Raw genomic sequence first — 23947 nt, forward strand, 5'->3', positions numbered from 1 at the left:
GCCCGCTGCACCGGGACGGGGGCCCTGAAGCACGAGCGAACACCTCCATTCCCGGGACGAGCAACTTACCACACACACCCATCCGCACCGCTCCTTCTGCCACCTCCTGGCTCCTCCGACCGCTCAGGCAGTGCACGGGGCAGCCCGGCGCCGTCCATGCAGAAGGACCCCGTGGGCGCGGGAGGTGGCAGCGGGCACCATGTCGGTGAGCGACATGTTCATCGCGCTGCAGGGCGTCCTCACGGCCGACCAGGACATCCGCGAGGTGAGCGCGGGGCCGGGCGGGCTGGGGGAGAGCTAGAGCCGGGGCGCGGGGCCTGGCCTGACTGCGCCGTGTGTCCGCAGGAGATCCGGAAGGTGGTGCAGGTGCTGGAGCAGACGGCCCGGGAGATCCTCACTCTGCTGCAGGGCGTGCACCAGGGAGCCGGCTTCCAGGACAGTGAGTTCCACCGTACCGCCCGCTCCACCTTCCGGGGAAAAGCCGGCTGTGGGTGCGGGGGCAGAGTACCCCCGGGCTACGCGGTTCCCTTGGTCCCGGGCGCTGCTTTTCCAGGCTTCAGTCGCGCGTGGGCGCTCCTGGCGTGCCCTGCAGGAGCTCCTCGCAGGCTTCTGCTCGGGGGTACAGCTGGGATGTTTCAGACTCTTATTTTTACAGGTGCTCACTTTCTGGGTTGTCAGATTGGCTCACAATTTTCCCTCTTAAATGGCATGCGTGTAGAGTTTTATAGTGTGCTGATTTTACCATCACCTGCTGGGCAATGCTTTGTATCTGTATCCCTTCCTCACCTCTTCACTAACACCCCTCAAAACTCTGCTGCTGAATGCTCTTCAGGGAGTTCAGGATGGTGTGGGGAGGGGGCACTTTATTTTGTACGAGACTGGCTCTGCGTGTAAGAATATAAAATCTGTTGCAGAATGTAAAGGGAAGTGAGGGAGCTGGGGTTGCTTAGCCTGGAGAAGAGGAGGCTCAGGGGAGACCTTATTGCTCTCTACAGCTACCTGAAGGGAGGTTGTGGACAGGCGGGAGTTGATCTCTTCTCCCAGGCAACCAGCACCAGAACAAGAAGACACAGTTTCAAGCTGTGCCAGGGGAGGTTTAGGCTGGAGGTTAGGAAGAAATTCTATACAGAGAGAATGATTGCCCATTGGAATGTGCTGCCCAGGGAGGTGGTGGAGTCACCATCATTGGAGGTGTTTAGGAGGAGACTTGATAGGGTGCTTGGTTGCATGGTTTAGTTGATTAGGAGGTGTTGGATGATAGGTTGGACGCGGTGATCTCAAAGGTCTCTTCCAACCTGGTCTGGTCTATTCTGTTCTGTTCTAAAGCAGGAGCTGTCCTTGATGTAAACTTGAATGGGAACTGGAATTGTTCTGCTATTTTTGAGGTTGTAGCTAGCATGCTTCCTTGCTTTCAGTCCAAATTCATTTAAGATGTTTGACGTAGTGGTTCTGGACAAACTCATTTCCTCCAGCGTGTCAGATCGTTACAGGCCTAGATGCCAAATGTGCTCCTTCTCTTCCCCCAATACCTATTATTAGACTTGCTGGTGAAGCTACTGTAGTAAACTGGGGTTTCCCTTAAATATGTGACTTTAAAACTCAATTTTTAAGTCAGCTTCCAAGATGAAGTAACCATTCTGATTTTCCTGGAAAGTCATGAGAGGAATCTGGGGAGAAACCTGAGGGTGAATAGAAGACTGAATGTCACCGGGTGCTATTTTACTCACCTGCTGAGCTAACTGGTGATTATCAGGCTGGTGACATTCACTCTGGCATCTGAGAGAGACATGTTTAGCAACATGCAACACCTGAGGTTTGTCCTGTGCTTGCAAGTGCAGCTGCCACCTGCTTGGGTGACCTGGCTGTGCTAAAAATTAGAACAGCTGGGTGGTTAATTTACACGAGCATACACTTACTCTTCTAAGATGAGCAAACCTGTGGATGTTGTGGCAGTTGTTTTGCATGGGTATCGATTTCAAGTGCTGCCTTCTAGCATTTAACAGCAGAGACTTGTGTCTGGCTCAGTATATTTGCACTTGAATCTTAACTCTGGAAGAGAGCTGGTCATGGAATTCACAGAGTCTGAGAAGAGATCTGAAATAGTAATTTGAAAAAAAACAAAGACAGGAGAAAAGATCATCTTATAATTCTTGTAATACCAGAGACAATGAATACATGCTTAATAGGTTAGGAGTTAACTCATGATAATAGACCTGTCAGCTTGTCATCAATTACACACATAATAAAGTCAATAAACCTTTAGGTTAATAAAGATTTACGGCAGAATAATGGAAATTAACAGAAGGATTATGAGTGGAATAAATAGCACTTGTCAGATGTCACAGACTTAGACTGCAGTTTCATTTGCTAGTGGCTGTAGTTCTGCAGTGCTGTGTGCTGAAATGGCTGTTTGGCTTACTACAGCATCTCATTTGTTGAGTCAGTACCACGTTTTTACTAATGAACTAAAATGAGTCACCCTTAGTAGATGAAAAAGGAATACCTGATGACTCCTGTAACTCTGGAAGAGAGGATTATTCATTGCATCAGAGTCCTGACTAGACTGTGTAGCATCAAGGCTTTTTTAGCCTTGTATTTATTTTTTTCCAAGACTTAACCAAAACTCTTAGAACTATTAATAAACCATATTGAACTATAACAAGGTTAAAACATAGGTAAGCTATTTACTAATTCATAAACAAGTGAAAATAGTATGGATTACTGTAAGTTCACAGGTGACAGAGTAATGATGCTTGGTGACTGCAGCTATGTTGTGGTGGATGGTTTTGGCTAGTGTTGCTGCCAACAGAAGCTGTATTGCTTGTTGTGCCCCATCCCTTGTGCCAGCATAAGTGAAAGATTACTTTCTGTCTCCCACAGCTGGTTGATCCTTCGTAGTTATTCTTGCTTCATCACTTGAGGCAGATAGATGAAAGGAGACAACAGAGAGCCAGTGAAAGCAGGGGAAGGATTTGCAGCAGGCTAAGCAATCCATCCTGACAAAGAGAAGGGTGAGGGGTGGTGTGAGCTCTGTTAACTAGGGGATGGCTGGAAGCTTGGTATGGAGTGGTTTGCTGTACCAGCCAGTGCTGTTTAGAGCATTAGCTTGTAGAACACCTTTCCTCTGTTCTCTGGGAATTTAAGATACCTCTTGGCTAAACCTGTTTTTGTGGAGGCTTTCATCTAACCTCTTTTACATGGGACAGCCACCTACACATAGACAGCAGCTGTTTCATGGTGCCAACTTCTCTGTGGCCTCTCCTTGTACTGAGCATGAGGCAGTGTTTAGCTGTGGGGTAAGCACCGTCAGTCACTGTTCATCTGTGAGGAAGGGAAGGAAAACCAACAAAGCCTCAGGCCAGTAGCCTCCAGACCAAGGTTGGAGGATCTTTCAGCTCCCTCTCCTTGCTGTCCAAAATGGAGTTTAAGAACTGCTCAGAAAGTTGTTTAGCATGTGCTACAGCTGACATGAGTCTGAGTGACAAGTGGGGTCTTTGGAGACTGGAAGTCAACTTGGTATGTCTGTGCTCCTGAAAAGTGTTGTGTTAAGTTTAGCAAAACATCAGTGGTGATATGCAAGGGTGAGTGAGGATAGTTTGAAGTCAGGAGGTTTTGTGTGTATTGTTGGGTGCTGTTATCTGAAACTTTAAAGATTGGTTGGTTTTGTCACAGGTTCCTTTGGCAGGAGCCAAAATGCAAATCTATTGCTGATCCTGTCCCCAGCTCCCATGTGACAGCTTGCACACCTGAGGCAGAGAGTGTAGTTTGAGGACAGTGTTCAAAGGGTAGCTGTTGGTGAGCTTCACACATTTCCTTCATTGTGGCTGCTACATGAAACACTTTTACCTTCTACTTCCTGAAGCTTTTATTTTTAAGTTCCCCTCCCTCCCCCCCTTTTTTTTTCAGCAGAAATAATGTTTTATTAATTGACAAAAGTTTTCTAAACACACATAAGTGACTCCTGGTAGCCTTTGTTTGATAAGAATCATTCATTACAGCTTCAGATTTAGCTTCTGTGGATCTTGTTTAAATAATCCCAGCTTCTAGACATCAAGATGCAGGAGTGGCTGTCATGTTGATCTCCTGCTTTCCTTGGGTGGTGACCAGGATCTCTGAGGAGGCTGCAGTTAAGTACTGGTCTGATCAGTTCTGTGGGGCCCTGGTAGTGCGGGTGCAGCGTGGCTGTAACTCATACCAGCCAACGGGAGGTGGCAGTGGGTGGTACATAAACAAGAGGAGTATGATGACATACAGTGGGCAGGCTGGAACCTGAAAGCAGGAAATGCAGTTTCCTGAAGGGATGTGGCACCTCATCTAACCTAACTCTGATCAATAAGAAGAAAAAATTCTAAGCTGTTGAAGTGAAGAAAGGAAAGATGCTTGTCCTTTGTACGAGTTGTTGGGTGTCACTGCTTGGTGTGTGTGCTTTCTTTGGGGCCAGCTGCTGTGTGCAGCACTGTTCTGTTGCTTTTGATCTGGTCATTGCTGTTTTTCTTTCTAAAGCACTCCTTTAGAACACTCCAGAGAACATCCTGATTCTTTGTAATATCTATACAGCCCAACTAGCTGCCCCTTTCTCTCACTCCAGCCACACAGCTAAAACTAAAAACATCTCATTATCGGCTTACACTTGACACCTACTTGCTGCTGTGTCCTTTCTCCTGCAGTGCTACCCATGGTGCTGCTGCGTGGCTGGGCTTGTTGCCTGAGGCTTTAACTGTGCCACTGCTCTCTTCCTTGCCTCCCAGCCACAGTATCAGCTCTTCTGCATTTATAGTGCCTCAAATGAAATTGCCCCTCTGCTACTTCACAGAATCACAGAATCATTTTGGTTGGAAAAGACCTTTAAGGTTATCAAGTCCAACCATTCTCTAACTACCAAGTCTGGTGCTAAACTATGTTGCGTCTTTTAAACACCTCCAAGGGTAGGGAGTCAACCACCTCCATGAGGAGGGAGGTCTTACACTCAATATCTTTTTCAGCCTTTCCTCATCTCTGCTTGTCACCTCTCCTTCAGCACTTCTTGTTTATCACCCTGCTCAGCACATCACTGGGCTCCTTTGCTTGTAGGTTCATTCCTCAGATGAACACCACATCAACTCTGTGTTCCTCCATTCCTGCCTCTCTCTATTCCTTGTTGCTTCTTGAACCATAGGCTGTGTGACCTTTACAGTGTTTTCTTGTCAGTACCTATTACAGAATGGGTTCTTCATCCATGACATAAGTTTTATAGCAACACTAATTAGTATGATTAGCAGTGATTCTTAAATAACACTGGGACATCTTAGCTCAGGTTTGAAACTAAGGCTTAGAGCAGGTTAGACAGCATAGAACTCTAGAGTATTTCTCCTCTACCTGTATGACTCGTGGTTTGACAATTTCTTAGACTGATTCACATGCCAGTAGACTTCCTTGGACAGCAAAGGAGCATAAATATCACTGTCTGCACCAGAAAACTCGTGAGTTTAGAAAACCCTGCTCTCTGCCAAGTGCTGAGGGTTGCTCTGTTTCTTTTTCAGTACCAAAGAAATGTCAGAAGGCTCGTGAACACTTCAGCACAGTGAGAACGCAGATGGAATCTCTGAAGACCAAATTTCCTGCTGATCAGTATTACAGGTGTGCAGGATCACACATGGCCAGACATGGATGTGGGAATTCCCTGGGCACGTTTGGCATCATTGCTTTGGAAGAATGATTTAAAGGTTTATGGGCTGAAAGGTTGTTTTTTCTGTTTAGAAAGTAGATCATGGTAGAGAAGTGTGGAGTTTGTATCAACATAGAATTAAAAAATGCTGTTGCTCAAATCCTCTGCTTGTAACTTCTCACCAAGAATATCCAACATGTAATTATCTTTCTTTCTTGAAAAAAAGGACAGTGCAAGGACCTGATGTTCTGTTGGCACTGCCCTTGTTTCTGAAAGCAGAGCATTTGCTGCTCCATTAATTTCAGTTAAGTTATTTGGTTTGAGGGCATTTCTGAAAAGGGAGCTTTAAGTCTGTCATGAAATGGCTGGTTTGGCACTGCAGGTACTAAATGAAGTTGTCACTTCTGTGTTTTGCTGCTGCCAGAAGGGGACAGTGTCTAGCAATAACGTTTCAAAGAACAAGAATGTTGTCAGCTCAGATCTGCCGAGGGAAGACGGGAGGGAAAGCCCTGGTTGTCTTGTGGGCATGACAACTTGAGAAACCCCACGACCTGAGTATGTGTGTGCAAGGTACAAGCAAATGCTGACGTCCAGCGTATTATGTTGGGGGTGAAGTTCTGGAGTACCAAGGAAATGAATTTAAGCTGGAGTCATTCTGATCAGCCAAAAATACTGCAACATGCTATGTGTAAATGTGGAAAACAGAATGTATGCATAATGTGTGCTTCTTGTCTGCCTCTCCTGTAGCAGATTTTCCTTACTTATACCTTGACTTGGTACTTTGTTCCACAGATTCCATGAACACTGGAGGTTTGTGCTGCAGCGGTTGGTGTTTCTCGCAGCATTTGTAGTCTACTTGGAATCCGAAGCCTTAGTGACCCGAGAAGCTGTTGCAGAAATACTTGGCAGTAAGTTTGTGTCATAAGGGAAGAGGAGAAGCTTATAATGCTCTCAGCAGTACAGGGAGACAGCAGAATTTCTTTTCTTCCTGAGAAATAAGTTCCAAAATTTATCTGATATTTGATACCTTTTATATAAAACAAAGCCCATGGTAGGCTGAACATGAGCCTGCAGTGTGCCCAGGCAGCCAAGAGGGCCAATGGCATCCTGGCCTGCACCAAGAACAGGGAGGTCATTCTGCCCCTGTACACTGCACTGGTTAGGCCACACCTTGAGTACTGTGTCCAGTTCTGGGCCCCCCAGTTTAGGAAGGAGGTTGACTTGCTGGAATGAGTCCAGAGAAGGGCAACAAATTTGGTGAGGGGTTTGGAACACAAGCCCTATGAGGAAAGACTGAGGGAGCTGGGGTTGCCTAGCCTGGAGAGGAGACTCAGGGGAGACCTTATTGTTCTCTACAACTACCTGAAGGGAGGTTGTAGACAGGCAGAGGTTGGTCTCTTCTCCCAGGCAACCAACACCAGAACAAGAGGACACAGTCTCAAGCTGTGCCAGGGGAGGTTTAGGCAGGAGGTTAGGAAGAAGTTCTGTACAGAGAGAGTGATTGCCCATTGGAATGGGCTGCCTGGAGAGGTGGTGGAGTCACCATCATTGGAAGTGTTCAGGAGGAGACTTGATAGGGTGCTTGGTTGCATGGTTTAGTTGATTAGATGGTGTTTGATAATAGGTTGGATTGGATGATGTTGAAGGTCTCTTCCAACCTGGTCTGGTCTGGTCTATTCTATTCTATTCTGGTCTATTCTATTCTATTCTGGTCTATTCTATTCTTTTAGAAGGTGGAAATCAGCAAACCCAATGCCAACCAAAGTATTAGTTACTAAGTTCTTCATCAGTGAAGATGGCTAATTCAAATGGTGTAAATCTACCAAAACAAAACCACAAAGATGAGATCTTATTTTTCTCACTTTTTTGGGTTTGGTGTTTAAAAGTATGAAAAACAGATTCAATTCCTGTGCTGTGAGAGAATTGTGTCTTCCTAGAGCAAGGGATTTGGGAAAAATCAGGAAAATACTCTTCTAGGAAATGACTGCTACCCCTGTCCTGTCTGTTGATGTAAATTCAGTTGTTCCATTGGCTCAGTTACAACCTGTTGCATGTCCAGCTGAGGATGCACAAGATGCCAAATCAGAATGCTGAGGAAAGGCAGTAATTGTATCACACACAGAAAAAGGCTGACTTCTATTTTGTAATGCTATTTCATAAACTTGGTATTTCAAACTAGCTCCAGTAAACAAAGGCTATTTCAACTCGCTGGTCTTGTCCAGTGCCACTTGATTTCCACTCTGCTTTTCTTCTTAGTTGAAGCTGATCGAGAGCGGGGCTTTCACCTGGACATTGAGGACTATCTTTCTGGTGTACTGACTCTGGCCAGTGAGCTGGTAAGGAAAATGTTCATGCTTGTATTTAGATTGAAACCAACCTAAAAATAACCTATATATTTTTCTGACTTTCCAGAGTTATTCCTGGAAGTCATGATACACAACACTGTGACCTGAACTTAGTATCATAGTATCAGTCAGGGTTGGAAGGGACCACAAGGATCATCTAGTTCCAACCCCCATGCCATGGGCAGGGACACCCCACACTAGATCAGGCTGCCCAGAGCCTCATACAGCCTGGTCCTAAACACCTACAGCGATGGGGCCTCAACCACCTCCCTGGACAACCCATTGCAGGGCTTCACCACTCTCATGGTGAAAAACTTCCTCCTCACGTCCAGCCTGAATCTCCCCACCTCCAGCTTCATTCCATTCCCCCTAGTCCTATCACTACCTGAGATCCTGAGAAGTCTCTCCCCAGCCTTCCTGTAGGCCCCCGTCAGATACTGGAAGGCCACAATTATGTCACCTCGGAGCCTTCTCTTCTCCAGACTGAACAGCCCCAGCTGCTTCAGTCTGTCCTCATAGGAGAGGTGCTCCAGCCCTCTGATCATCCACGTGGCCCTTCTCTGGACACATTCCAACGTGTCCATATTCCTCTTGTAATAGAGGGGCTCCAGAACTGGATGCAGTACTCCAGGTGAGGTCTCACCAGAGCTGAGTAACTTCCATCAATCTGCCTCTGTGTACACCAGAGTTGTTCCTCACTGAAATGTTAAGCTTTACACTAGTCACTAGGGTTACAGTTAACAAAAAGGTAGATATAAGTCTAAGTAATGTGGCTGCCTGGAACAGAACTGCTTCATGTGGTAAAGCAGCTGATAGGAATAGCGATTTCGGTGGGTTCCTCTGCTGATGTTCTGCTGTGTATCCTCCTCTGCTAGGCCAGGCTGGCAGTGAACAGTGTCACAGCTGGCGACTATTCTCGCCCTCTCCGCATCTCAACTTTCATCAATGAGCTGGATTCCGGCTTCCGCCTCCTCAACCTGAAGAACGACTCCCTGAGGAAACGTTACGACGGCCTCAAGTACGACGTCAAGAAAATCGAGGAAGTGGTTTACGACTTGTCCATCAGAGGACTCAATAAGGAGGCAACGGCTGGAGCAGGTGGAGAGAAATGAAGGGTGCTCATTTCAACAACAACATCATCGATTACCTCAGATGGTTGCCAATTTAGGAAGCATGCTAGCGAGGCCTTCCTACAGTAGTTTAGAGGAACCACAGCTGAAAGCTGCTCTATTTTCTTACACAAGGTGTAGTACGGGTGTTAGACCTTCCAAATGGTTTGTAAAATTGCGTCTAGACTAGGGCAGGAGGCTCTGCCTCCAGCGAGACTCCTCGGCCAGAACACATGGTGCCATCCTGTGCACTGCACCTGTAGTACTCAGTAACTCCCGTGAGCTGCAGTTCTCCTTAGGTCTGTAGTGTTATTCACTGCCCTGGCAGGGATGTGCTCCAGCCGTCTCTGCACGCGCCCCCTTCAAGACACGCGCGGCACGCAGCTCCGTGCGGATTCCTGCGATGGTTTGCAAGACACAGTGTGTAAATATCTATCCTTTTTTTTTAAGACACAGATTTTTCTTGTTTGTTTCTTAACTTTTCATTTAGATCAGTACATTGAACAGATTTGCTTAACTGTTTATTAATCAGATCTTTTGCAGTGGTTTCTGTTAATGAATCCCCCTTAACTGAGAAATCAGTGAAAATAGTCTGACAATTTCTCTGGTAGAGCTGGCCTAGTTCACCTGGCCACATCTCTCTCTGTCTCCCCTTTTCTCTCTCCCTTTCTCTTCCCCAGGTATATTTCTGTTGCCAGGGAGAGCAAGATTTTGTCAGTCTGCTTTCAGTGGCTGGCATTTGTTCTACTGGCACGAGTAGATGCTGAGTTTGAATATGATCATTTGCCTTGAGAACTCAGTGTAACCAATGTTTATTTTTTTAACTACCAAGAGTTAGCTGACAAACTGCAGGTAGCATCAATCTGTATAGGGCACAACTGCATCTGTGTCCTGGGATTCAAACCAATCCCACACCATAATTACAATTCCTGCAGTAAAATGTTTGTACCTTCAGAACAGGTGAAATCACTAGTTTCAGGTACTTTGCATGTAATGTGTTTGCAAACACTACAAGCCTCTTCTGTCTAAATGGACAGACTCATTCTCCACTCTGTGCTCTCTTCTCCTGAATCATTTTGAGTATTGCCATTGCTCTACTTCTGGTGGTGCAGGAGGGTTAAGGGAAAAAAACTGACTTCTTTAGGAGGAGGGACATGTCCAGAGGATGAACACAAGCAGTCAAGTCTATGTGGGGTTTGTTAGTGTTTCATTTTGTTGTCAAATATTTACCATTGTTTCAGTTAGGGTATTGGTTTTGTTTATTGGAAGAAAATGGTTTCTTGGTTATTTTGGCCAATAAAAGCTGTTCTTTGATTTTGGCCATTTGGTAACTCTGCCTGTGTCTGATTATCTGTTGTTATTTGGTTCCTTTCGTGGAAGCCTACTCTGAAATACTAAAGTTCAGCCTTCAGCTGTCCTTGGGCACAAGTAGAATTCCTCCCTCTGTATGTGGTGTGGTGGTGCACTCTTGGCCTAAGTCAGGCTGCAAACAGGTTTCATAGGCTTCTCTTTTGGTTTTGCCCTATTTTACCAAGTAAAGCAGGAGAAGTGGGGAGGAATCTATCACTACCAAATTCAGGATATGGCAAAGTTCACCTTCCGAGCATCTCGTAATTGTTTGTCCTCATCCTTTGTATCTTATGTCCCATAGGGAGATGGTAATACCTGTCTCTTGCAGCTGAATGAAGGTGTAAGTTCCTGAGTCCCACAGCAAAGAGACCAACTTTCACAGTAGTTCTTTGTTCCTGCTCTGCACCACTGTTCGCTTCTTTCTTACTTTAGCCCTGTGGAGGTGGGAGGAAGGAAGGAGCTTAAGCCAGTTCTACTGCCAAAACCAGAGACTGGTGAAACAACACCCTAAGGCTCTGAGACAGCCACGCAAACCAAGGTCACATAGTAAGTGTGTGGGAGCAGGGGAATTAGAGAAAGGTTTCCTGAGCATCAGGCAGATGTCTTTCAGCTTGGAGGACACCTGGCATGTAGGGTTGGGACACACGGCCACATGGCAGGGCAGGTTTCTGGTTCCAGGGCAGGTGTTAGTTAAGGCTTTGTGCTGGCTTGTGTCCCAGGAGCTCCAGTTGTATCTGGTCACACAACAGGTCTGCTTCTTGGCTTGAGATCCCATGTGCCTAATGCAGCTTTTCAGTAGGTGCTAGATCTGCCAGCTCTTGCATCTTACTTAGTTTCCAAGAGCTGGTGGAGATAGAACAGTGCTGCAGCACAGGTGCAGCAGATATTGTGGGAGGGACAACTGGAAGAGCAAGTGCTTGAGAAAGAGACACTCGGTGTTGTGTTCCTGGAGTGTGTTTAGCAAGCACCTCACACCTCGTTCTTTCCCATTCCTAGGTTTTTGGAAAGCCTAGCATCTTCCTCTGCAAAAGCATCATTTGCAAGAGCCAGCCTGGCTGTACAGACATTCCCAAACTGAGTCTAGGGAAGGGAAAACAGCAAACTTTGACCCTGTGCTGCAGCAGCGCTTCCTCTGTGCAGAGGCAACCTGTAGAACGTTGTGGCCTCAATTGTGAATTTGCACACTACTGCGTTCCTAAGTGGTATGTTGTGTTTCTGTCCTAGAGCTGGGAACAGAGGGCAGAAGGAAAGACCCAGAAGACTTGGGTAGGGATGGTCTCTTCTCTGACCCTTCCTTTTCCTGGGGAGCAGGTTGGCCAGCAGGGAATGGCAGTGAGAGATGGAGCTCTGAGGACTGCAGAAGCTTGATGGTTCATGATGAATCAGATGCACTCGAATTGTGAACAAAGAACTCCTGTTGGTACTGAATGGGCTGCGCAGCAAGTGCTGGCAGCTAGAAGAGTGAGTCAGTGCAGGAGCACTGGAAAGTCTGACTCAACAGCCAGCATGGCTGTTCTCTGAGCCACTTCAGCCTGAAGTGTGTTCCAGGGAGTGCTCTCTTGGATCGTCATTGTACTCACTCACTGGTCTGGTTGTTATTTTCCCCCCATCCTGACGTCATTTCTGTGGGTTTTCTTTATTTCAGTAAAAAAGGCACCTAAATAGTTGATTAGCTGCTCTTTATTTATAGCACTGCCTGTTCCACCCCTGCAGATCAATGGAAGTGCTGACCTGAAACTGTTCAGAAAACACGGGTTGGTGGCACAGGATGCAGGGCAGTTGTTGAACTGGGCTCTGTCTGCTGGGATTGATTAACTGCGGCCAGAGTCCAGCCACCTCTTTAAACAGGCCCTTGTTAAAGCACACATTGTCACCTCTGGACTGCCCTTTTCTAGTGCCAGCACGCCTCTTTGTGCAGTGAACTGGATCAGGGAACAGATCTGGCTGAAACAACCTTTATTTTTCATCAGTGTTTGCTCCCAGTCCAGTTCACCGCACAGTCCTGCACATGCTGTGCCAGTGTGTGGAGGGAGGCTTCTTCCTCTCCCCGCAGTGCCAGCTTTCTCTTCCCTGAGCTGTAATGCTACACGGTAAACCAGCTGATTTTTCTTGCAGCAATTTACCTGCTCCCCATTGTGTAGGATTGCCAAGGATTTTCTCTTTGTGTAATTAATTTGCCTTAACTTCCCTGTAAAGTGATGACTTCTGTGCTATAGAGCCTCCTGGCATTTTACAGCCAGTAAGGTCATAATACCAAGGCAATTAAGGAGAGCAGAAAGTGAGTATTGATGGCTCCTGGGGTCTGTGTGTGGATATTGACCCATTACTCATAAGCAGTCTGTTTTCCCTCGTTGGAAGTTCTGTCTCGTGCTCTGTGCTGCAGTGCAACTGTATTGCAGCATGTGCAGGGGCTGCCCAGAGCCTCCTGCCTGGAATTCAGGCAGTGTCATTAAACGAGTGTTTGGTTTTTGAAAGGAGCAGTCCTTTACAGTGTGTATCTCCTCTGCATATGCTGTGGGTCAGGTGTGAGTTACTTGAAGATGGATATCTCTTTGCAGATTTCTCTGCTTGTCACTTCAAGCTAGGGTACTTCTAGTTTGCACTGGTTAGCCATCACTGAACAATTGCTGCACCCAAGGGAAAAAATGTTCTTAAACCCAGCCCTTTCTTGAAAGAAGGGGGAATACACTCCTTGTCTGAATGCTTGTTCACAGGCACCTTCACACCAGGGGTGTACAAACCTCTGTCCTGCTTCTTTTGGGGAAGATGCAAGAGCCTGAGCCCTGCTGTCTGCTCTCTGTTTTCCAGGAAGCCTGCTTGATCTCATCCCAATAGGGAAAGCTGTTTAGCTGCTTCTGAGTCTGCACTGGTGCCCTGGGCAGCTTTTGTAGGCTTCTGTGAAGTTTGATGACCACTGCAGCCTGTTGGAGCCTTCAATAGGGACTGCAGAAAGCCCAAATGGAAGGAAAAGCCTGAGATTACCATCTCTATGAAACACTCCAGGGCTACAAAAGCCTTGTGTTCTTTGCATGTTTGGTTACTGCAGGCAATGGTCATGGGATCTGCTCTGACATTCTTGTAATTTCCAGGCTTCCCACTCTGATCTGCCAGCCCTGCCCACAACCCCCAGACATCTCACTGATGGGGGTCCTCCCAGGGATGTGATTTTGGCACCACAAGTCCCTGTACTAGGGGGGAAGGGTTCAAAGTCACCTGGGACTCCACCATTGCTGAAAGAAAGGGTTCCTTCACCTGCACTTTCCTGGGGAGGACTGTTTGTAGTCTGGTTCTTTTCACCTGCAGATGAGATCATTTCTCAGGGAGGCAAAGCCTCTGCTGGTGGAGATCATGCTGGGACAGGATTTGAGCTGGAGAGTTGCAAGTTATTATTACACTCATCCCTGCTAATGGATCTAGAGCCTAATGCTGGCTTTTCAACTTTTTCCAGCTGTGTAACTGCTCCCAGTCAAGCCTGGGCAGAGACTGGTGCTGAAGGATGCTCTGCCTGTGTTCCAATTCCTTGTTGGGGTTCTTCACTCTTTCGAAGAGGATTCCCTATGTTCCTATCACTTAACCTTTCCATACTTGTTATGACAAGGTTTCCCTTGGGGACCACATTCAGATTCCTGAGGGAGATGTCATCTTTTCATAGAATCAGCCAGGTTGGAAGAGACCTCCAAGATCATCCAATCCAACCTATCACCCAGCCCTATCCAATCTACTAGACCATGGCACTAAGTGCCTCATACAGTCTTTTCTTGAAGATCTCCAAGGATGGTGACTCCACCTCCTCCCTGGGCAGCCCATTTCAATGGCAAATCATTCTCTCTGTGAAGAACTTCTTAATATCCAGCCTGAACCTACCCTGGCACAACTTGAGACTGTGTCCCCTCGTTCTGTTGCTGCTTGCCTGGAAGAACAGACCAACCTTCACCTGGCTACAACCTCCCTTCAGGTAGTTGTAGACAGCAATGAGGTCTTCCCTGAGTCTCCTCTTCTCCAGGCTAAACAAGCCCAGCTCCCTCAGCCTCTCCTCATAGGGCTTGTTTTCTGAGTGTCATTGGCATTTGTTTGGATTTTTTTGACTGTTCAGTGTTATTGTCAAAACTTTGATTTTTCTTGTTTAATTGTTTAATTGCTTTTACCTGTCTACAGTCACCCTAAATTCCTGTTAAAGGTTACTTATGAGTTCTCATAAAACAAAGGAGTAATCAACTTTTTTCCCCAACATAGTAATTCCAGAGAGGCCTGCTTGTACTAGCCAGGTAAGTTCAGTGGGCAGGAGTCTTGAAAAAGTAGTCTTAGTATTGTCAGTCATGACAATGAGAGGCCTGTAGAGCCCTAGGGCAACCAGTTTGGAACAAATAATTGTTTTCTTGGCTTGCAGACAACCCTGTTCCCAAGTACTCTGGGTTATAATAACATTTTGTCAGGTTTGTTAATCAGAAATGGAAAAATACAGCACAAGTAATCTGTGGGGTTGCCAAGTAAGATGTGTACATGTGATACTGAAAGACCTGGAACTTCCCCAGAGAGGGATCATCCAGTTCAGAAAGGTGCCTGAGGATTATGGAAACCTACTGCCTTGTCAGGGTGCAGTCACTCTTTGTCCTTCCTGTGCTGGCTCACTCCACAGCACGCGCTCTCACAGGGCCACAGAGATTGTTCTGTGCTCACGTCCCCTTTCAGCACCTGTAATTTAAAGGCAGGCAAGCAGCCGAGCATGCAGCAGATACATGAAAGATAAATAACACTGGAAGCACAACCCCTGTCCAGTTTGACAGGTTCAGCAATCAGACTGTTGCTTCCCATAGCAGGCTGTCCTAGATCAAAGAGCTTCACAGAATGTTAGGGGCTGGAAGGGACATCTAGTCCAACCCCCCCTGCCAGCACAGGGTGACCTAGGGCAGGTCACACAGGAACGCATCCAGGCAGGTTCTGAATGTCTCCAAGAGAGGGAGATTCCATGACCCATCCTGGGCAGCCTGTCCCAGTGTTCTGTCACCCTCACAGTGAAATTTTTTTTCCTCATGTTTACATGGAACTTCCTATGCCTCAACTTCCACCCACTGCCCCTGGACCTGTCACTGGGCGTCACCAAGCAGAGCCCCACTCCATCCTCTTGGCACTCACCCCTTACATATTTATCAACCCCTTAGTCTTCTCCAAGCTGAAGAGCCCCAGCTCCCTCAGTCTTTCCTTGTGAGGAAGATGTTCCACTCCCTTAATTGCTTTTGTGGCTCTGCGCTGGACTCTTTCAAGCAGTTCCCTGAGGTCCTTCTTGAAGTGAGGGGCCCAGAACTGGATACAGTACTCCAGATGTGGCCTCACCAGGGCAGAGTAGAGGGGAAGAACCTCCCTCGACCTACTAACCACAGCTTGTACTGTTCCCTGGCTGCAAGTTTGTTAGGACAGGGCTACTGCACGAAGTGCACGTCCTGCTCCTAACTCAATACCCGGTGATTATTTCTGGACCTTCTTTTGGGGAGTTTGCCTGGTTCAGAGGAAACAGGCAATGATTACTGGGAGCCTGGCAGGCAGGTGTTTCCTGTGATACCTAGAAACACCCTGAATATGACAAACTGAACAATCCCCCAAACACAAGATGGATGCTGAATATCAGACCTTTTACGTGTACTTACTGTTCTCTAACCTTTTTGAACAGCCAGGGTGACTGAAGGTATCTTGGTTTAAAGATATGGTTGGACAACAGTCCATGGCTGGTTTTGAGCATGAATTGGTGTGGAGAACATCACTATGCTGGAAAATAATGGAAAACTTTCTAGAAAGCAGCAGCTTTCTGTGACTGTGAAAGCCACCTGCTGTTTGGATAAATTAAGCTATTAGCCTTACTGTACTTAGGGCTTCCCAAATCAAAACTGCCACTGGATGTAGTGAAGAGAAGGTAGCTGCACCATTTTGGTCCTGGGAGACAAAAAGAAGCTACAAGCTGTTGTTTTTTTGCATGTTAGATGAATGGTCCTTGAAGGTTCATAGATGCAGATCTGTCAAGACAGCGCAACAGAAATCTTCCAGCAGGTGCTCTGCTTAGGCATCCAGCTATGTGAAAAACAAGACACAAACTAAAAGCAATGCCTCATGCTCCTCACTGGCTGTCCAGCACATATTTTGGGGGAACAATTTATAAAATCCAGAAATTGCTGAACATAACTCCAGCTCACCTAAGGAAGTCCAGCTGCTGCCCCAACAAGTGTCTTGCCAACTATTGCTCACCATAGCACTCAGATGTGTGCTGTCAACCTCACGTCTTGGGTATGTGTTTGTAAAGCCTCCAGTGATACAGCAACACCCATTTCCTCAAGGACAAAATGAAGCACTAAAATGATGGATGCCTGAGATGAAGAGAAAATATAGCCAGTAACACACATCTCAGTGCTGGTGTCTGCCTCAGTGCTTGGAGCAGTGTTAACAAGCCCCAGCATCAGTGGCAAGAGGACAAAGCACTGGGCATAGTTTGCATCAGGCATTGGGTCAGTGGTGACTTACAAGATAAGGTTGGTCACTGGAGAAATACACAACCAGGCTTCCTGAAGTGATTCCTCCTGTAAAATAAATGCCTGTAACAGAAACATTGCGTTGGGAGCGAATAATACTGATTGGCTTTGTCTTTACCCTGGGGTCTGGAAGAACCTTTACAGGCTGTTTTCAAAGATCCACCAACTAAAATTCAGGCTACTTTAATTTAGCCTCTAGGGCTGTAATCTGGCCTTTCCTGTGTAAGTCACAGCATGACATTTTGCTGGTCTTGTAATCACAAGGCCATGGTCAGTGGTAACGTCAGACTGAAAAGGTTAAACTGTGTTTGCCTTTTTTACCATTGTTCAGCTTGAAGTCATTTTCCTGCTGCAGAGAGGCTGGAGCTTATGGGGGAACGTCTTGTGGCCTCAGTATTGGCTCTCAGGTCTGGTGCACTGGAGCCTGACCTGCACAGGCAGGACTGAGGCCAGAGCACAAGATTTTTGTACCAGTCTATTACTGTCTAGCACGCCTTGAGATTGTAGGCTTGAACCAGTCTCCTAGCCTCATTAGGAGTAGCCCCTGAATTCTGTTCAGGAGATCCAAAGAACAGGCATAGGTTCACCTGAATGCCACCCACACTGAATGAAATACCTCCTCCACAATACAACTATTAAAAAAACATCCAGCTGAAGTCATTGAAACATAATTATTAAAACCTTTTATGTTACTCTACAGTACAATGTAAATTCTTCCTTTCAATTAAATTTTGAAATACACTAGATTACATCATTTAAATAACTGCAAACTTTATAGTTCACGATTTGTGGTAGCAGAGCTATATTTACATATACTTCTGAGATGTTTCAGATCCAGTGTTATGTTTGAGTCCCTAAGTCAGTTAAATAACAGACTTTTGGTAGGGCTATACTGCTCTTCCACAGGCTCCACACATAGTTGGGTGTATGTGTCAGAAAGCAAGAACTTCTTTTATTCTTGTTTGCCTTTTTTCTTTTTCTGTGTGCATGCAGCTGAATCTGACCAAATCGATAACCTACTTGAGTTGGTTAAAGTTCAAAGACCTTTCTTTTTAAACAAGTATTTTGACACATATACAGAGATGAACAATGAAATATAATCCTTAGGAGTAGTGGTGGAAAACATAACTTTCTCCAACTTTCCTCCCCTCTTGCATAATCCTGCACCTAATTTTGACCCTGACTTTACCTAATGCTGATGAAACATAGTCAATGGTGAAAACCTCTTCTGTGTTGCTAAGACTGGCTTTCAACATGATCCATGCAATGGCAAGCATCATACATCATTCTCCTGCAGTGCAATATTAACAAGTTAAACTCAGTACTCTCCTCCAGAGATCTGCTCCTTGAGGGCAGTCCATCTCTGTATGTACATCAGCCACAAACAGGTTGTGAGTCCTGAGGATGGAGACCAGAACTGGGCTGTGATGCTTGTTTCCAGTGCTGCCCAGAGTCTTTGTGGGCCAGGCTCCTCCCTGTGCTGTTCATGAACAGAGCCACCGAGGCTCTTGATGGTCCTTGCACATGGCATTGGCCAAGCCAAGTGTCCCTGTGTGCCACCTGTGCTGCACTCAGGGCCTGGTTTGAGGGGTGCTGATCATGATGTTGGGCAGTGCGTTGCGCCGCTTCTTCCAGGAGCCCAGCTCCCTCGAGTACCGCCTGATCTGCCTGAACCAGTGGTGAGTCCGTGCCCGGTCACTGTCCCGGAACACAAAAGCCTCCCGCCTGATCTCAATAAGTTCAAAAGTGTCGTCGCAGTCAGGATCAGTGGAGACAATGCAATTACTCAGCCTCAAGGGCTCCCTGAGCAAATGGAACTTCCCATTATTTTTGTCCCTAATGAGTACCAGCACTGCGTCCTTCACGGGCCCTGGCTCAGCTGACTCCAGGCTGGACTCAGACACACGCTTCATATTCACCAGGAGGAGGACCTGCATGTTCTGGAACTTCAGGGTCTTGCTGCCTTTCTTCACCCACTGGCCGTCGGGGGGTTGGGCCAGCTGCAGAGGCCCCTCCATCACAAATCGTGTTTCTTCCCGCAGCCAACCCACAGTTTTGAGGGCAGTTTCTCTCATCTCGATGTTGATGACTTCCCTCTTCTTCTTGCTGTCCTGGCGAAAGGACCGGAGGGTCCACGTGTTCCCCTCCTGTTTGGTTTTCATGTTGATATGTTCCAGGTGGGACTCAATGCGGCTCTTGGCCTCACGCAGGCTGCTGTGATCTGGGTGGTACTCGGTGGTGGCCTTGATGATTCGGCTGAGCAGCAGTGGGTATTTGGTGACTCTTTGCAAGGGGGCAATCAGGAAGGACCTCAAGTTCATCCGCCGCAGTGCTGTGTTGTCATTCTGGGAGACATTGAGGAATATTCTGAAGGGATTTAAGAAGAGAGAATGAAATGGTGGCTGTTTGCCAGTAAATAATGCAATCCTAAGAGCAAATGAACAGTGTGGTTCTGACAGCTGCTGGGCACTGCAGCATCCCTGCTAGTTCTGACAGCCTCGTGAATTCCGTCTTCTCAAAAACGAACAATTTCTGCATCTATGCTCAGCTGCAGAGCAGTGACGAGGTGCCTGGGACACTAGCACAAAACATCCTAGCAGTCTTCCACAAAAATCACTGTAAAACAGCAAGGGTGTGATCTTTCTCTGGTACGTGCTGACATAAACCTGAGGCACACACATCAGCTTGTATCAGGTTACATCATTTTGTAGCTCCTTTCATCATTAGATTACAAAGCACTCTAAACATGAATTTGGTACTGTCATCATTTTAAGATGCCACAGTGGAAAGAGAAGTGACTCGCCTGACATTGCCCAATAAGCCAGGGCTAGGAATGGTGAACAAATTCAAGTCATGCACACTTCACACAGTAGCTTTCCCTGGTGGAAATCCAAACTGTGCTCTGGTGCACAGAGAGCTGTTCACAGCTGGGTGTTATGCTGGTGACAGTTCAAGGCAGTGGGCAGTGGGTAAATGCTGCTCCCATGATAGAGTTTACAGCTGGGGATCAACTGGCTGCCTCAGTGGAGACATCAAGGATTCGGTATCTTTTGGAGAACAAATTACTCTCTTCACCCCAAGAGAGAGAAGCTGAAAAACATCACCATCAAAACTTTGATCTGAGCTGACAAAGGCTTCACCCTCAGCTTAGTGCATTCCTGTCCCCAAAGCCTAGAAGAATACACTTATAGCTTTTCTTACCTGAGCAACTCCTTCTCCTTCTCCAGTGCATTGAGCATATTCACAGAGGAGGACTGCTGAAGACAGTAGGTCTGAAAGGCTGGCAGCATGTTGACAAACTCTAGAAATACTTCTCCAATGCACACAGTCATCAGGTCATCATCACCCTGCAAGCATGCAATACAGCCCTGCTGGGTTAGCTCAGGAGAGGCACATGCATGAATCCTGTGTTCAGTCCTATCAGCATAAACCTACTGCAGGATCTGGTGAATACAAGACCAAAGATGGAAGTAGGCTCACCCTTCCTAGTGGAAAGCTGGTCCTCACAGGTCTGGGACAAAGCAGTGCATGGGGAGAGAAATGAAAGCTGGTCTAACTGCTTGCTCTTCTCAGCCAGCTGACCAGAGCAGGGACTCAAAAGCTTGATTGAGCCTGCTAGTCAAGGGGGTGTACTGAGGCCCTTCTTGCCAGCAGCTCTGCCATAAGGCTAATGCAGCAATATGCATAAAAAAATAAGGGAATAGAAAGAATCTGATGCCACATAGTGCTCTTAGCTTTGTCAAGGAGTATTCTGACATGCTCTGCAATCATTACTCATTTCAGCAGCAAGAGATTAGGTAGATAGTTAAGAACCCAGGAATCCTACCTCCTAATCCTCTACTCCATCTAAATTGCCTCACTAATATAAAACCCATTCCTGTCTGCCCACTCTGTCCCCTTTTAGAGCATGCAGCATCATACCTGGTCAAAGGCCTGATCAATCTCTTCCTGGAGTATCTCCAGGAAGTTCTCATTGAGGTCAATGAGCTCCTGGATGTTGCTGAAGATGCCCAGCAGCTGCTCCTGGCTCAGCAGCCCAGCTGCCTGCATGGGTAGGTAGAACTCCTCTTTGATGATGCGCAGGTCCTCTCCATAGCTGGCCTCTGTGTTGACAAATTCCAGCACAGACTCCTTGCGTTCCGTCCTGCGCTTGCGGCACTTCTCGCAGAGGTCAGCCCGTCTCTGATTGCAGTTCTGCAGGTCTGTCTCCACTGGCAGCTCCCTTTCTCCACAGTCGGTGCAAGGACGATGGGCTTCCCAGGCCTGCAGGGAGCTCAGTGTTTCAGATGCCCTGTTCCTCCACTTTCTGGATGGCATTTGGCCAATGCCACTATCTGCCCTTTCCACATCTGCTGACTTGGTCCGTGTGGCCTCGCTGGGATCCTGGTCGTCCTGGACTTCGTTCACACCTACAATCCCACTGTCCGTGCTCAGGCTGCTAACGTTACTCCAGTGACGTCTGGAGCGGAGGGAGCCACGTGGGGTGCGGCGGGTCTCATCAAAGCTGCCACCGTGGCCAAGGTTGGCTTTTGCTACCACTGGACCTGAAAACAGACACAAGTCATTACAGGCACTGCCAGCTGCACAGAGCTTACCTGAGGAGCTCATGGTGGCACATCCATGAGTTGAAGGAACCCTGTGGGTAAGCTAGACCTGGTGATAGCAGGGCTGAGAATAGCAAGAGTCAGAAGTACACAGCTCCCAGGTGAATCCCAAGGTCTGTCGTCCCTGCATTGCCCATACCTGTGAAACTCATTTAGTCTCACTCACTGCCATCTGCCAGGAATGGACAGAGAAGCAGCAGAGCAGATGTTCATTTCTTGCATGCCTGGTTTAAACCCAGAATGCTTCTCTCCCCTTGATCAGAGGAGTTACTACATATTTACACCAGCAAAGCTGGGCTCAGCATCTGGCCCACCAGCCCCTTCTGAGTGTGCAGAACATGGGTACCATAGTCTCGCTCCTGCCGGCGCTTCTGTGCATGCTGCCGTGCTGCAGCTGCAATCTTCAGCTCCAGCTGCTTCCTCTTCACCGAGTCTGTCGGCATAGGGTCACTGAAGTGCGGTCGCAGACGGCACTCCCGCTGGGCCCTGGCACCATCTGCGCTCTCATGGACGATGTCAGAGCTGGATCGGCGGCAGCTGGCACTGGGGGTCTGCAAGAAAGGCAGGTATGTTTGGAGCAAGGCAGTGGTCAAAGCAGCATCTGGTTTGCAGCTACTGGACTTTAGTTCCCAAAGGAGAAAAAAAAGGAAACTCCTCAGCGGTGGGATTGTAAATGCAGTTTTGCTACATGATCATTAGGATATCTGTCCCTCCATGTGCTTCTGTCTTGCTTAGTCCTAGCAGCAAAGACCCATCTGTCTTTGCTGTTGTGTAGCTCTGAATATAGTGGCTCCATGGTGGCTAAAGGGTTAGGAACTCCAGCCTCTATGCCTTACCTACATTAGCAGTTTGAGCAAGTGGGGCCTGGGAGGGAGTCTGTCTGATCTCCCAGGCAGCACTGCAATGAGGGGCTGGTGGCACACTGAAAGCCATAAAGGGCTGAACTCCCTGCAAGAGATGCACTGGCAGATATGCAGAGGAACAAAACTGACTCCTGTTTCATTAACTGTAAAAAAAAGCTCTAGAAATGCTTCTAACAGTTCAAATGCTCATGGGAGTTGGTAGGATTTCAGAACCCAGGTTCCCAGCCTGCCCAATTCCTACAACAAAGGGATCCTTTAGAGCTTCAAACAAGAAAAAAAATATCCTCAACACACACTCAAGATGAGAAAGGAATTCCTCTCTCTTACATTTCCTGCAGGTGGAGTGTTGCTGGCTGGCTCACTGCTTGGCTTGTCCTCCCAGGTCTCTGTTGCCATGGACATTGCTGTGGGCTGTTGGCTGTCCTCTGGAGGTGGGATATCAGCTTCCCTCAGACCACACTGTCCCTTGGAGGGGGATTTGGCAGCTGTCTCAGCATTGCAGCTGCAAGAAAAGAAGCAGACACTGATGAACATCATGTACGCAGTTCACCTGCTGTTCTTGAAACAGATGAGACCGAGCATCAAGCCCAGGTTCAAACAACCATCAACAGTGAAGTGCAGGCAGGAATCCAGGCTGGTTGGCATGGATGGCTGTGTGTGCTCCAGAGGCTCTAAACACAGCTCAGTATAGCAGTGCAAATTGGGTAATCACATGCCAGCATCAGTCTGGCATGTCAAGTCTTGGGTGTTCACAGGGCATTTCTGAGCTCATAAAACATGAGGATATCCTGTGGGGACCAGAAAAACCCCTTTCTAAGTAGGCCATATCCATATTTGCTGATATTTAAAAACATGCTGCCAACACAGAAACCATATTGCTCATCTGGAAGAAAATGATCTGCTAAAAACCATAATACTTTGAAGAGAAGAGGATTAAAGGAGCTTTCCCTCTGGTTTTCATCTAATATGATAACAAGCCCACTGAAACCACTGGAAAGAGTCCTTCTGTCTTAGTGAACTCAGCATCAGGCATTTTGGTGCACTTCAGAGTACTGAGAAGACTGCCAGTTTGTTGCTCTCGCTTGGCAATTGTGGGATACTCTTATCCATGGCTGTCTGGTGCTAACGAGGGCCAGGCCTAGCTGATACAAGCAGTCTCTTCCAACCCCACATTCCCCTCTCCATAGATAACACCACCTCTCCAGACAGATGCACTGACTTGACAGAGTAGTTGACAGGCTGCAGTTTGTGATACTGCTTGTGATACTTTATTTTTTCACCAGAGTCTAAGACACCTTATTTCCATGCATGAAGCCTTTTTGGATGAATATTGATTTTTTTTCATTTGGGGGTTACTTTATTTTTTTGGTCTTGGATTTCTTTAAAAAATAAAAGAAGACTGGATATGGATGCTTGCTCATACAGGAAGCCAGTGTCTGGAACATATTTCAGCTTATTTTATGCTTAACAAGAGTCTCCTACTTCTTAAAGGCTTCACTTGTGAACTTATGCTGGTA

At 47.1% G+C, this 23947-nt stretch overlaps 2 protein-coding genes across 2 annotated transcripts in view; one reads left to right on the forward strand and one right to left on the reverse strand.

The window, feature by feature from the left end:
* The first annotated feature begins 149 nt into the window (after positions 1-149).
* On the forward strand, positions 150-10429 carry TSN (translin). The gene is made up of 6 exons (XM_068138980.1): positions 150-265; positions 346-439; positions 5520-5616; positions 6437-6552; positions 7901-7980; positions 8865-10429. Exons 1-6 carry the CDS (start codon positions 200-202, stop codon positions 9099-9101), a joined length of 690 nt encoding a protein of 229 aa, XP_067995081.1. The 5' UTR covers positions 150-199; the 3' UTR covers positions 9102-10429.
* Positions 10430-17650: 7221 nt separating this feature from the next.
* Positions 17651-23947, reverse strand: part of LOC137441447 (uncharacterized) — a 47439-nt gene continuing 41142 nt past the window's right edge. Inside the window, exons 4-8 of the mRNA XM_068138981.1 lie at positions 22758-22932; positions 21914-22118; positions 20885-21507; positions 20165-20310; positions 17651-19330 (exon numbers count right to left, since the gene is read on the reverse strand). Of these exons, the coding sequence (XP_067995082.1) occupies positions 18535-19330; positions 20165-20310; positions 20885-21507; positions 21914-22118; positions 22758-22932 (1945 nt within the window). The 3' untranslated portion in view covers positions 17651-18534. The remainder of the gene's footprint in view (positions 19331-20164; positions 20311-20884; positions 21508-21913; positions 22119-22757; positions 22933-23947) is intronic.

Source organism: Melanerpes formicivorus, unplaced genomic scaffold, assembly GCF_026170545.1.
Source record: "Melanerpes formicivorus ecotype bairdi unplaced genomic scaffold, bMelFor1.0.p_v2 SCAF_5, whole genome shotgun sequence".
In the NCBI taxonomy this organism is placed as follows: Eukaryota; Metazoa; Chordata; class Aves; order Piciformes; family Picidae; genus Melanerpes; species Melanerpes formicivorus.